The sequence below is a fragment of the Larus michahellis genome, chromosome 9 (genome assembly GCF_964199755.1).
Source record: "Larus michahellis chromosome 9, bLarMic1.1, whole genome shotgun sequence".
Lineage (NCBI taxonomy): Eukaryota > Metazoa > Chordata > Aves > Charadriiformes > Laridae > Larus > Larus michahellis.
The window spans coordinates 28,234,253-28,248,921 of NC_133904.1; the positions used below are offsets into that span (position 1 = coordinate 28,234,253).

At 49.0% G+C, this 14,669-nt stretch overlaps 1 protein-coding gene across 11 annotated transcripts in view; it reads right to left on the reverse strand.

Annotated features, from left to right (window-relative positions):
• Positions 1-9,319: 9,319 nt before the first annotated feature.
• HTR2C (5-hydroxytryptamine receptor 2C) overlaps positions 9,320-14,669 on the reverse strand; it is a 260,631-nt gene continuing 255,281 nt past the window's right edge. For all 11 annotated transcript variants that reach the window (XM_074600897.1, XM_074600886.1, XM_074600895.1 and 8 more), the window contains one exon: positions 9,320-13,140. In XM_074600897.1, coding sequence (XP_074456998.1) covers positions 12,308-13,140 — 833 coding nt within the window. In that variant the 3' untranslated portion in view covers positions 9,320-12,307. The remainder of the gene's footprint in view (positions 13,141-14,669) is intronic.

Sequence of the window (14,669 nt, forward strand, 5' to 3'; positions counted from 1 at the left end):
CACCACATCTGCAGCATGTGCAAAATGTAATCCCAATAGGTGGCCAAGCTGCTAGACCTTCCTAACATCCTGAACCGTGCTAGAATTTCAGTAGTGTGCTTTTTTTTTTTCCCCCTATGTTTATAGAATTATACTAATTATGTATTTCTTTCTAACAGTATTTGCATTACAGTGGTTTAATTCATTTGCTGTAGTCCATAATTAATATTTTCAGTAAAGCGCTTTCAAAATCCCTCCTTTGGCATACCCTGCTCTTATTGTTCCCAGCTCATGTCTGGGTTCCCTGGTGTTTTTACCATCTTAGCCCCACATGTCTGGTGAGGTATGTCTTTGCCAAACGTACAAAGGGAACTCCTTTGCGCACCCTGGAGTTTAGGGTCTTTTTTTCTGTCTTTGACTGATTAAGACTTGGAGCCATTTGTTGAAGAATAAAAAGAAACCTTTCCTACAGAGTTTTTTTCCCTAGAGAATGTCAATACTTGTCAAACATATGAAAGCATGATCCTGTGCATGCTGCAGGGAAATGCAAAATCAATTTGCGTCTGTCATATTCTAACTGCTTTTGGGAAGCAGCAAAACAGGGAAGGCGAACGCCAAGGTCACCACAGTCTCTTAACTCACAAAATCACCCTCCTTCTCTCGCTGAGGTCTATTTTCGAGCCGCCAACAAGAGAACAAATTGAAAACAAGTTTACCTTCTATTTTCTCATTATCCACCCTCATGTTTTTTTCATTTATCTGACTGGCCTCTGAATACAAGATTTTGAGGTGTTTCAACCACTGTAACGTGCCAATGGCTGAAAGACATAAAGAAAGGCTGGCATCTCTCAGGGGCTCTTTGCTCCTCTTGCACTTGAGGAATCGAAAAGGTAGAAGTTGTATCTCACTGCCTGAGGCAATCCCTGCGGAAGTTTTCCATCTCGTACATGCGCTAGAAGCTCCATGGCCACTGGGTGTCAGCATCTGTGCTTGGACGCAGAGGAGGAGGAAAGCAGGTGCAGCATCACTTCTGCCCGAATTCAGTATTTAGCGCATCAAAATTGAATAGAGGGGACAATGGCTCTCACTGTAAGACAGATGAGTTTTGTTCCTTTTGTACTGCTAAGCGGAGAAGCGTCACACCTTCATGCCATCACTCAGGGCCGGGCTAACTGATGGGTACCATCACCCCTCGTGGCTCGTGGCATCCTGACCGTGGGCCAAGCGCTGCTGCACTGACCGGAGCCGCATCTCCCATGGCGCGTGCCAGCCAAAACCAGCCCCTGCCCCTGCCCTCCCTCCCACACTCCTGCCACTGAGCACCCACAGAAATACTCCTTCGGCTCGGCCGTTTTATGTCCCGGCCTCACTCTGCCATGAGCTCCCGTAATCCCCAAGCCACCATGGGTCTCAGCACCCATCCCGGAGCCTCCGCAGGCCTCAGCACCCATCCCCGAGCCACTGCAGCTCTAGGGAATACCTAGATCTTGAAAGGACATAAAGTGTCAGAACCCTTCTGGCTTCAGCTTCCAGCTGCCGAGGCTTTGGGAGTGCAGTCACTAATGATATAATCTAAAATCTAAATAGCTTCATGAGCCACGGCAGGTTTGCAGCTCACCATGCGGCAGGGTACATCTGAGATCGCTGTCGAGCTCTTTATGTCTATGTAGAAGCTGAATTTTCTCAGGGGGGGTCTGTGGTTCTCATAGCTTCAAGGCAAACAAGTACAGCTGATGCATGTGCTTAACAAAACAATTTGAGGCAACATATTGTGGCTGAGCTCTCTGAACAGCTGAAACGGCTCTGCAAACCGTCTGTGTCAGGATCCTCATCCCAGAGAGCAGTGAGATAAAACAAGCAGCTGAGAAATGACGGCCACCACAAGGCTCGCACCAAACCCGAGTATGTGCCTCCCTGCCATGCTGGGCTGATGGCCTCCTATGCCAGATCCCCGTCCAGACGTACCACGGGACTGCTCTGCGCAGGAAATAAAATGCCATTTCAGCAAGCGTCACGCCACCAGACGCATTTCGAAAAAAAAGAAAACTAATTTAAAAATCATAGAACGGTTTAGGTTGGAAAAGACCTTTAAGATCATCAAGTCCAACCATTAAGCCAGCACTGCCAAGTCCACCACTAACCCTCAGCACCACGTCTACACATCTTTTAAATACCTCCAGGGGTGGTGATTCCACCACTTCCCTGGGCAGCCTGTTCCTTTTGGTGATGAAATTCTTCTTAACATCCAATCTAAACCTTCCTTGGTGCAATTTGAGGCTGTTTCCTCTTGTCCTAACATCCTAAACATGGCCTTGACATTTCCTTTTCTGATGGCTCTGCCCTGGAAACAACCTCCGTGTTTAAGCAGGTCCCACTCCACCCAGAGCTGAGCGCAGGTGCATACTTAAGCACGGTGGTGCGAGAGACGTGGTGGCAGCCCCGCTGCGGTCCCCGCCAATGCCCGCACCCATCTCCGGCAGCACGGGGAGCCTGCGCGGCACCTCTGCTCTCTCTGGGACAGTCAATTAGGCTGTACTGCCCTGGCTTTGCTGGAAGGCGTGAAAGGTCACCCCCAAGTGCCTGAAGCTGCAGTGGGGGGATTTGAGCCATTGGTCATCGGTGATTATCTGTAAGCTATGTTTTTTCTTTCTGTGCCCGGGAAGCTGTGAATGGAGGTGGTAAAGGCATGTCACACCTTTGGTGTGCTTGGAGGTCCCACCTCACCAAAGCACCAGGGTCTTGCAGGAGTCATTTTCATTTAGGAAAAAACCCCCAAGTAATAAACATCAGGGTTTTTTTTTACAAACCAGAGACCACGTTCTTTTAATAGAATTTACTTTTATACATATCTTTATGATTTAAAAACAAATGAAGGGTAGCAGAATGTTCTTCACTGGAATTCATGCAGTGGTGGTGAAAACATGCATACCAAACAGAAACATGATGTTCTTGGGAGAGAAAGCTCTAGATTTCAAGGCTAAAAGCCATAAACACATCAGTCCTTTACCACCCAGGAACAGGGTCAGTCTCAGAGTACTGAAGAGCTACCTCTCTGCCCACATTTGGAAAGAAAGGTTGCACTGGAACTTATGCTAGACAAACTCCCCCTCTACTCCGCTCTCGTGAGACCCACCTGGAGTACTGTGTCCAGCTCTGGAGCCCTCAGCACAAGAAGGACATGGACCTGTTGGAGCGGAGCCAGGGGAGGCCACGGAGATGATCCGAGGGCTGGAGCCCCTCTGCTGTGAGAACAGGCTGAGAGAGTTGGGGGGGTTCAGCCTGGAGAAGAGAAGGCTCCAGGGAGACCTTCCAGCCCCTTCCAGTCCCTCAAGGGGGCCTACAGGAAGGATGGGGAGGGGCTGTTGGCAAGGGCATGTAGCGATAGGACGAGGGGCAATGGTTTTAAACTAGAGCAGGGCGGGTTTAGATGAGGCATTAGGAAGAAGCTCTTTACATTGAAGGTGGTGAGACACTGGAAGAGGTTGCCCAGAGAGGTGGTGGAGGCCCCATCCCTGGAGACATTCAAGGCCAGGCTGGATGAGGCTCTGAGCGACCTGATCTAGTTGAAGATGTCCCTGCTGACTGCAGGGGGGTTGGAGTAGATGGCCTTTAGAGGTCCCTTCCAACCCAACATATTCTGTGATTCTATGAAACTGAAGATGCCAAGTGCCCCGTGTGAATGTGTGCCACTGTAAGTGTCCAACCGTCCCCAGCTCCGTCCTCCTTCGGCTCTGCTGTCGATCCACCTGCGTACCAAGTGCTGTCGCAATCCAGAGCAAGCCTTTTCTGCTAGCCTGATTGTGCAAAACCTCATCTCCACAAGGACTGCAGCCTCACTGCCCTTGGACACGTCGAGCTCCCCTCCCCAAGCGCCCCTCCCTGCACTGCCATTGCACACAAGTGCAACCTCAGTAACAGCGAACAGATGCAGAGTGTGTTAAGCCATCTGGTGCATACAGCTTTCTCCATGGAAGGGCTGCAGCAAATTCACGCAGGAGAAGAAACCAGAGGCAACAAATGCAGGTTCCCATCCTGCCTCTAGGCACCCGAACACCCTTCGCACCCTCCCAGGGCCTGACCGCGGAGCCAAGGAGCCTGGGAGAGCCACTGTGCCACCAAGAGAGAGCCCAGGAGAGGATAGTCCTTGCCTTTTATCTGAAGATGTTCTAGCTCTTAACTCTTGAACTGGAAATATGTCCCAACCTTTGGGACTCTCAAATTGGTCTTGGCTGGTAGCTGCCCAGAAATTTGTGCCCATGCTGCCAATTTATTTAGAAACACCCACCCTGAGAAAACAATAACCTTGCTGCCTGCCAGGTTCAGCTGAGTCCACTTTTAACAAAAGAGAGCTTAAATGCCAACAACACAATTTATTTTACTGAAGCAAAAAGCATGAAGTTCCCGGCTGCACGGTTGGAAATGCAGCAACAAAGAAAAACATTAAAAAAGTCAGACAGGGCAAGCACAAAGCAGTCTCTCAGCCCTTAAAGCTGCTCTCCAGCATTTTCTCAGTTACACCAGCTAATGGCAGCCCCACAGGACATTACCTCAACGCCGTGGCTCTCCAGAGCAGACTGCGACTGGCTCCAATAATACTCAATATCCATGAAAATGCTGTTGTGGCTAAATAAAACTTACTTAAGTGAGTGTGTCCTGTAAGGTTTGGGCTAGACAAGCTGGTTGATTCTGGATGCTTCTGAGAATGCAAATGAAATATTACTTTATACAATTTGGGGCTGGCTGAGGGCTGGGAACACGCGGCCATCATGATCCCTTGACTTCATGTCCTACTTGTGAGAGATGCACTGACTTGGCAGGGCCTCACCTCCCTTCCTCCAAAATTGTGGCATTTTTCATGGCTTTGCTAGGACTTGGAAGGACCGTAGCATACAAATAGCGTTCTTGCTTCAAGATGTTTGTTCCTCCCACACCCTGGGCCGTGCCGGCGAGGTGGGAAGTGCCGCTGCGCAGACGGCTGGCCCTGGCACCCGGGCCCTGCCCGCCGGGACGCAGGGGCTGAGTACGGCCCTCTCGCTGCACCCCTGTGGCACACGCTCCTGGGGAACGCGAGAGCTGAGCCCTCAACAGGCTTTTCGGTTGGTGGTATTGCTGCCTCACCAGAAAGTGCCATTCCAGACCTGGAATACTCCACTTGTTAGAAACCTGCTTCTAATTCCTAGTTTATTTCTAGCCCTTTTTGTATGCCAATGTTCTCCTCTAGCCCAAATGGCTCCTCTCCCTCCTCAGTCAGAACAAGCACTCCCTGATGTCCCGATGGAGAGCTTTCTTCACCCATCTTTGGGTGCTAGGAGGAACAAGCCAAGCTTTCTACTCGCTTCTCATTCTCTTTATAGAATCATAGAATCATAGAATCACAGAATGGTTCGGGTTGGAAGGGACCTTAAAGATCATCTAGTTCCAACCCCCTGCCCTGGGCAGGGACACCTCCCACCAGACCAGGTTGCTCCAAGCCCCATCCAGCCTGGCCTTGAACCCCTCCAGGGATGGGGCAGCCACAGCTTCTCTGGGCAACCTGGGCCAGGGGCTCACCACCCTCACAGCCAAGAATTTCTTCCTGATATCCAATCTAAATCTCCCCTCCTTCAGTTTGAAGCCATTACCCCATGTCCTATCATTACACTCCCTGATCCAGAGTCCCTCCCCATCCTTCCTGCAGGCCCCCTTGAGGGACTGGAAGGGGCTGGAAGGTCTCCCCGGAGCCTTCTCTTCTCCAGGCTGAACCCCCCCAACTCTCTCAGCCTGTCCTCACAGCAGAGGGCCTCCAGCCCTCGGATCATCTCCGTGGCCTCCTCTGGCCCCGCTCCAACAGGTCCATGTCCTTCTTGTGCTGAGGGCTCCAGAGCTGAGCCCCTGCCTGGACTTGTGTTCCCCACACCGTGCCTGTCACCGGGGCTGCTGCTCAGGCCCAACGCAATGATGTCCCATCTATTTTTTAAAGCAGAAGTGCCAACTAACTACAGCGCAAGAGGCAACCAATCACATTCATTTACCCTTGAGGAGTAAAGGCCTGGCTAAGGAAAACCACCGTTTGTTCACCATGGTTTGCTGCACCACCGGCTTTGTTGCAAGAACGCATCCCACCACTTTGCTAAATGCCACGGTAGGACAGCCTGGCAAAGGGTGCAGGCCGTTTTCTCTTCAGCAACACCTGGGAAAGGTGCAAGATGGACCAAACGCTCCTGCGAGGTTCAGCCCACCTGTGTGCCAGCCTTGTGGCTGTACTGCAAAAAGAAGGGGGAGTGCTTAGCTGAGGGGGCTAAACGTTGCCGTGGCTCAGGCGTGAGTCACTGTGACCTGTGGATCCTCTCTGAAGACACTCTGGGACACGAACTGTTGGTGCCTACAGGGGAGGAGCCCTCAGCATGGCTGCGAGCTCTGCTGGGCATTTGCATTTACCTGTTGCTTTGAGCAGCATCATCATCTTTGGGAAGCGTGGGCTCCACAGGAGTGGCACCGAAGTCTTCCTCCCCAAAAAGTCGCGGAAGAGCTGTTACAGCCTTCAGCCAGGGAAAAGGACCCTGGTTAAAATCTTCAGTGGCATTGATGAGCACCCATCGCCAGCACCCGCCTGTTCCTCTGCAGGAGGGGACACGAACATCAGCAGCACGCACAAACGTAAAACTGCTCACAATTTTAACAAAAGCAACCAGGCAGCAGTCAAACAGGGACAGCCTACAGATCATTTTTAGTGTATCGGCAATTTAAGTAACTCAAAATGCCACAATTAGATCCTATTAAAAGCATGCATTGGATAATCAGGCTGTATTTTAATTAAACATTAATTTATCCAATTTGTTGAACTAATTACGATTCAAGCCCAGGGAAGTTCAGCAGAGTGTATTTAGCATGCCCCTGTGTGATGCCGCATGATTCGTTTCCCACGTCCCCTCACACCTGAGTGTTGGTAGCCCACTGGAGCAACAGAGCAGCCGCCGATGGCCCAGGAAACTGCTGGGGGAAACTGCCAGACGCCCTCCCCATGTACCGACACGTCCCCCTGCCGCCAGCAGAATCCCGGATTTAGGACAGTTTTAAGCAAAATTTTTCAGTGCGTAGCTCATACTGTTGACTCTTCGTTAAACATCTTCCGCTGTGGTACTTTAATTGGCAAGCGTGCCTTGCTGCATTGATTGTCTGTCTCATATAGGTCTAAAATCACTCACCTGAAGACTCTCCATCTCCGTGTCGTTATGGGATGGCAGCCTCCCTGCGCAGCCGAGAGGGAATGATGCATCACTTCTTAGACATTTTGTCGACTTCTGACAGCTTCAGAGCACAAGTTTCAGTGTGGACAAAAGCAAACAAGTAAAAGACCTGAGACTTAAAGAAAAATGAGGGTGAGGCAGAAGAGTCAATAAGAACTCCATAGTTAAAAATGAAAAAAATAAAAGCATTTTTTGGTACATGCACCCCCACCATGACATTGTCGCTAGAACAGCCCACATTTCACGGTGACACCTACAGCCGTATTTGATCTCTCCATCACAGGTTTCCTCCCCAGCTGTTCAGCTATTCCCATTTTTTCAAGGGAAGCAAGACTGAAGCATGTTGACACCTCCTCTTGCTCTCTGGGGGCTCTGGGATGCGTGTGCTCGTGTGTACACACATCTGTCCATCTCTGTTCTTGTGCTGCACCACCTTGGTGGTCTTTGTACCTTTTTTCCCAGGAAAAAACTTCCGATGCTTTTTCCGCCCCAGTCTGAAATGGGAGACAAAGGCAAGCAGTTCTTGGCTTGGCAGGGAGCTACCCTAATGATACTGTGACCCAGGGAGGAAACCCATCCAAGAGACATCTGCATCTTTATCACATGACGGACGCTGCTTTTGGAATGCCAGATCAGCATAATTTGTCTGCAAGAATACAGACACGCTTCGTTAGCTCAAAGCTTATTTCAGAAAAGCTGCTTGGGGTTTGCTTGCTTTCTTTAAAAAAAACCTGTTTTTCCTTTGGCATTTGGGTCTCCATATGCAGGGCCCTCGTGGCTCCAGCACATCAGATGACTGCAGTCAGCCTCCTGACTTGGACGGGAAGAGCACTGGCCGGGCTCCATGATGGTAGTGCTGCTCTGAAGAAAGGCACTGATGGTTGACATGGGTGTCTCTACAGAGGAAAAGGCACTGACCACACTGCTCTGGCTGCCTACTCACACCTCGCCGGACATGAGCATCTTTAAATTATCACTCAGGTGAAAACTCTTGCTGACTCACAAGTCATTAAGACAAGGAGAGCCATGCTGAGGTGGGATGCCTTGAGGCTCCTCAGCATTGGCTTTGGACCGTATCGCCTCCCAAATGCCTCTGGGTAGCTGCTCTTATCTTCAGCAAGCACAGGACTGAAGGAGCAGGCTCTTGTCCTCAAAGGACGGCCTTTGAGGCCCCCAGAGGTCACCATGGCTGACTCCACGGACACTACACCCCAGATTTGGCTGTGCGGGGCAACGTGTCACAGACGTAGCTGAGCCAGCTCAGGTCTGGAAGCCAGGTTGCTCAGCCATAAGGCTTTATGCCTGAGCAAACGTGGCCAGCCTTGCTTCTGGCCTCTGGTGGGGAAGGCCGCAAGCCCCTACAGCTAAGGAAGGTGCTAGTTCAGGGGCTGACCCCATGAGTGGACTCCCCAAAGCACGGGGAGTGGTCGAACGAGGTGGTCTGTTTGCTGGGTCGGAGCCTCCTCGTGCACGCTCAGCCTCGCAGGCAGCCTGCCATCTCCGTCTGCTTCAGGAAACAAAGCAACCAACACATTTCAGCCTACAGCACTGTTTCCAAGGAACCGTTTTCACTTGTTGGGTCCAAACTCAAACCAAAACGCCGCCACGCACACTATTCGTAAGACAGAACCATACCTGAGCCGAGGCTTGAGAACTCACACGAAACCTGCAGCGAATACTCCCGGCAGCAGCCCCAGGGCAGGGCTTCTGGAGGCACTGCCACGGCTAATGACTGCAGCTCAGGAGAAGCAAAGCCGCTGTGGGGACAACCTTAACTTTGGTTAAGCTGCAGAGAACTAAATCCATGCTTCAAATGGAGGTAATTTAAAAAAAATATGTCATTTTTCACCGTTATTCCTGGAGGGAGCAAGGAGAAGAGGGGGAATAGTGTATCACTGCCTGCGTATTTAACAAGTTTTGGGGTTGGAAGGGTTCAGATATTTGTTGACACTAATTCCTGTGATTAAGCAACTGTGGGCCATGCTTCAAGTGTGGGAGTAAAAATGAAAGTTATCTTCATCCTTATCCTCATTTTTTTGTTGTTGGTTTGGTTTTTGGTCAGGACATATTTTTCACTCAGGAAAGATTTTAACTGGGGACAGATGAAAGGAAGAGAGGGCACGTTCCTTTATTTATTTTCTGATAGACCATGAAAAAAAAATTAAGAGTGATTAAACCAACAAACTTTCTTTAATAAATTAATAGCAGCATCACAAAACCCTGATGTGAATGACCCAAAGGAAGGTGGGGAAGTGACAGTATTTAACCACTCGCAGAAACGGCCGGGAGAGAGCGCAGGCGCCGTAAGGCAGTCCCCTTGTCTGCTTATCTAAACAAGTGACACACATCAGCGCGGGTCCAACTGAGTCGCAATGCTTGACATATTTACAGTTCTGGTGCTGAATTTTTTAAAAACATTTATAAAAATTCTGTAAATTCTCAGTTCAATTCCCATTATTTACACCCAAATAGAGTAGGTTCCCTTTTTGCCCGTACAATAGAACCGGCAAGGGTGAGACTGGAAGGCTCCTATGCGAAGACGATGCCTGTGTGTGGACTTACACCGAGTTGGAGGATGCTGTGGAAAATGGGCTATTCACACATGACCTATTCACACATGTGCGAGAAGCTACTGTAATTCAACTTATTGCTAAATGCTTTCAAAGTCTGTGGCTGGCTTTTCTATATATATATATATGTATATATATACGTACACACACATATATATACACACACACATATACATGTTTGAAAAAGATGCGCTACAAATTCACCCAAGGAAGAAAAAAAACAAAAAAAAAACAACTTAAAAAGCAATATGATCTGGTTGATTTTTCTGTACTGTTTGAGAGAGTCAAATCTGACTCAGAGCAAAGGGCAGTCGCTGAAGGCACAAGCTTGTGTCTCCGGGCAGTCCTTTTCCTACTGGGTACCAGATCGTTTGGAGAGGCGAGCGGATTCCCGAGCATCCAAGCCCGTGGTGGTATCAGCGGGCTGGCACATGCACATGCTGCATCCCTGCTGCCTTCTGCAAGCAGTAAGCTGCAGTCCGCACAGGGATACCTCGCCTGCCTGCATGGAAGTACCATGGATTTATCCCAGGAGGGTGAGGGAGACGGTGGGACCATCAACTTCAACGCTTCAAGCTGGGAGCAGCCCAGCAGCAGATGTAACCCGAGGCTGTGTTTCGGTAGAGGCCTCAGCAAGGGTGTTGCTGTACACAGCAATGCAACAGCACAACGGGTACACTAAAACACCGGCAGAATTTTCCATTTCTGCTACAAGTTAATTTTGGTGGGAAGAACGCAGCAAGCTCAGAGTACAAGCAGTTCGTGTCAGTGAAATGCAATCTATCCATGCCTAGTGTAAACTTTTCTGTTCTGAGGATTTTCATAGTCAGAGGCTGTCAGCAATGCTAAAACCATCCGTGTTAGATGGGCGCTGCGGCATTTGTGTATTAGTTGACGAAGAATGTAAAAACCTTATGGGTGATATCTGGCATTAGACAATACCCTACACAAGGAAAACTGCATGAGAGGCATCACCCCAGAGGCACAGCGCCAGAAGGACACGATGCCTTGGAGGGTTTGTCTACGCAGGAACACGGAGGGAAACTAATTCAAATTATACATGGTGTGAACTAAAAGCAGATTACTTAAACTGCATTAAATCCCAATGTGGATGCTTTCATTCAGATGTAAGTGGCATTAATACGCTATACTATAATTTACTTTGGGAGTGAAAGGGAATAAATCAAATTTAAAAATTAATCCAGATTAATCTTCCGTGTAGACTAGCTCCAGGTCTGCTTCCTTCCTGTCCCTGCTCGTCATCTGCTTTTGAACCACGTCGCCAGCAGATGATTCCGGTCACATTCTCTGTCCCGCTCCACCCACCCCTGCCCGAGACAGGAGGAAGGAGCAGGGACCCTCGTCTGTGCCCCTCTCCTCAGCATCCCCCGTGGTGGGGGACGCTGCACTGCACGGCCTGACCCCGGCCAGCACCACACACGCAGCAGCTTCCGCTCTGCACCGAAGCACTGTTTTGTCACCAGCGCTGCAATGCCCAGGATGCTAAAAAAAATAAAAGCAAATGCTAAACAAGCTAAGGACTAAATAGATGTGAGGACCGAGAAGACAAGAGCTCATACAAAGCCAGAGCGCTCTTCTCCGGGTCAGCCGAAGACCCTGATCATCCAAGCAATCCGTGAAGGCAGTGCCTGATCATCCAAGCAATCCGTGAAGGCACGGCTCGCTCCATCCCAGAGCTGGTGATCACCTGTCAGACCAAAGGAGGGCTTTTTATAAATCTGAGGCACTCCATTTATAGAACGGCTGAAGCAGATAACTGGGGGGAGCTCCGTTTCTCCTGCTTCTTCTCCAAGTGTGCAAGCGATCCCAGCCAGGATCGCAAAAGCACACCAGAACTGCATTCCCCGCCTTCCTTAGGGGAGCCGCAGCCTCCTGGGGAAGGGAAAGAAAGCGGCAGGATTGGAGAGGGAGTCAAAATTGAACAGAGGTCCCTTGAAGTGCAAGATTGTCCCGCTATGGCAGAAAGCCACTATACGTAACAGGACATGTCTGGCCAGGCGCCTGCACAGCCGCTACGCTTTCGTCATGTCTCCCTGCCAGGTCCCTGTACAGTCTTTACACGGCACAAATAGGGGTGAGGATTTAAAGTATATATTTACTGTCAACTTGAAAAAGAAAGTTATACTGACCAAGTCTAATAGCATGTATTTGATATATAACTATTAACGTGCCATTCTGGACTCCAGCAAATGCCACCTGAGATAAATATTCAGCATTTTTGTTCATGCACTGGAAGAAGAATTCAAACATTTTGTCCATGACATATGCAAAGTAACTAATAGTTCTGATCTAGTATTAACAGTAAATATAGAACCTTAAACTTCACTGCAGTATATTAATATATATGATTTTAAGTACTGGACTGGAAAGACAACTCTTTTTTTTCTTTAAAAAAAAAGAAAGCTTTGTTCAGAATGCAATATTTACATCGTCCTTTGACCAACACTTACATTTTTACACAATATATTTTGGCTACAGATGCACTGTAGCAAAAGGCTCTGTGAGCCACCTTTACACACAGCTCACTCTTTCGCTTACAACATTGCAGCTGTTTATGGAGAGCTCTGAAGTCCCTGGTTGCATTTCAAGGCCCTCCTCAACTTCGTCTAGTTCCATGCTGTTGAGTTCGTTGCCGTTTCGGTAACTAGTTAAAGTCAGATCTTTCCCATATAAAGCTGTTGAAGCAACATTCAGACACTGATTCTGCCGCAGCGCCGATTTTTTACTGGGCTTGTATTGGCAACGGATGTAATTGGAAAAAGCCCTGCGGTATGTTTTATTGAAGAGTGTGTATACGAGGGGATTAATCCCAGAGCAAACATACCCCACCCAAACAAAGACATCAAGGAGTTCGATCAAGAGGTCTTTATCGCAGGCTTCCTTGCAAAGGACAGACATGACGTTAGTGATGAAAAATGGGCACCACATGATGAGGAACAAAAAGAAGACGATGCCCAGGACCTTAGAGGCTCTTCGCTCATTGTTGATGGACTGCATAGTTCCTTTCCGAAACAGCACTGCCTCCTTATTAACAGGAGAGTTCAAGTGAGATGCCCCCTCGTGATTGTGAAGCATCGAAATGTTCTCTGTGTTGTTTTCCTTCTTGAGGCAGTTTACGCTGCTCCTCCTCTGCTTGGGCACCTCTCCACACATGAACACCGTTGCCTGTCTCTGCAGCACCTGGACGGTCAGGCAATACGTGATCACCATGATGATGAGAGGGATGAAGAATGCCATGAAGGACCCAATGAGGACGAAGTTCTCGTCGTTGAGGACACAGGTCCCGTTTACGAACACCCTGGAGTCATCCTGCAAACCAATGACCGGAATGGGCATAGATATCCCTAGAAGAACGAGACCAAAAAAGAGACGGTTACCTGGTGCACGGGGCTCCAAAGAGCCAGCAGAGACCATGCAGGTCCTGCACGCATTCAGCCCGCTGACCAAAGCTGTTTGAAAGAGAAGCCACTGCTCCCAGATGGAAGGGAAAACCTCGTCTAACGATACTCCTGGGAGCGCAGATCCAGAGTATGAACAACCTCCACCAGGAAGAACTGCGGCTGACACAGCGAATGCAGCGTAACTCCTTTATCGAGTTCTTTTTCTGGCATTAATTGCGATTTGTGTAGAAAAGGCAGTCGTTAGCCTGCTCTGTTCCAGCCAGCCGCTCCACACCTGCCAGTCTTGGGGGGGAGCTTTGAAATCACTGACATAAGGTAGATAGTAGCAAACTTTAAAGAGGAAAATTATCAAAATGCAAAAGAATTACAGCTATGAAGGTTCAGAAGTAAGTTTCTTAAAAGCATTAAAATAATCCTCATAGAAAAATGGCCACTTTTGCCATGCCATCACAGACATGTGGAAGAAAAGCTCCTGGCCTTCTGGGTCCTTATCGACCATCTGGGTGCAAGCAGAGAGCGGTCTCTGCAAGCCCTGCCCGCCCTGGCACTTCATCCGCAGGCAGCGTGAGGGTGAGAAGTCCCACAGAGGCAGTCCCGCTTGAATCCCTGGAGGAGGCAACTACATAGTCAAATGAACAGGCTGCAGCATCTGCCCGCTTCCAATCCCTCTGCCTTGAACACAGGGCTAAAAACGGGGACAGCAGACCACGTGAGAGTAGAAAAGGCGTCACTAAACAGGTAATCAGATTGGCCCGACAGTCTGAAAGCAGAACGCCAGCTACAAACCTTTTGGCTGAAAGGAAGGAAACTTTAAATGATTCAATTATGCTAATAACTAGAGCACCGCTTCCAGCTACTCCTAAGCACTAAGCAGAGTAATAAGCCTCGGGAATCACTGCACTTGCCAAGGCAGTTTCTCTTGTATCCTGGTGGCACAGCATTTTCTGTGGGGACAGAAAGAAGACGGAACACAGGACTCATGCCAAAGTACTGGATCTCACCTGAATATTTTTCATGCATACTGAGATCCAAACTTTTTTCCCTTGACCTGTGGAGCTCGGTCCCCCACCAGGACAGACCCGAAACCTTCCAAAGAGATCTGTCTAGGCACAGCCAAAACCAACAAAAGCAAACACATATTTTGGAATACCATAACCTATGCGTACGTGAGAACATGGAAAAGCCGTGGTGGGCCAGATCTAGTTAGACCATCCTGGGTTCACCTATCCCTGTCTCTTGTCTTTGGTGGGTACCAGAATTTTAGGGCCGTGGTACAAAACAGGGCAGCTGTCAGCATTACAGCTTAGCAAATTCCATAGCAAGAAGTTGCATCCACACCTTGTTTTGAAAATAACCTCGGAGAGACCTATCTTCTGTGAGTTCTTGATCTCATTCATAACTCCACAATGCTCAGCGGCATTGAGTTCCACAACCTACCTGTTCATCATGTGAACAAAGTATTTCTTGCTCAT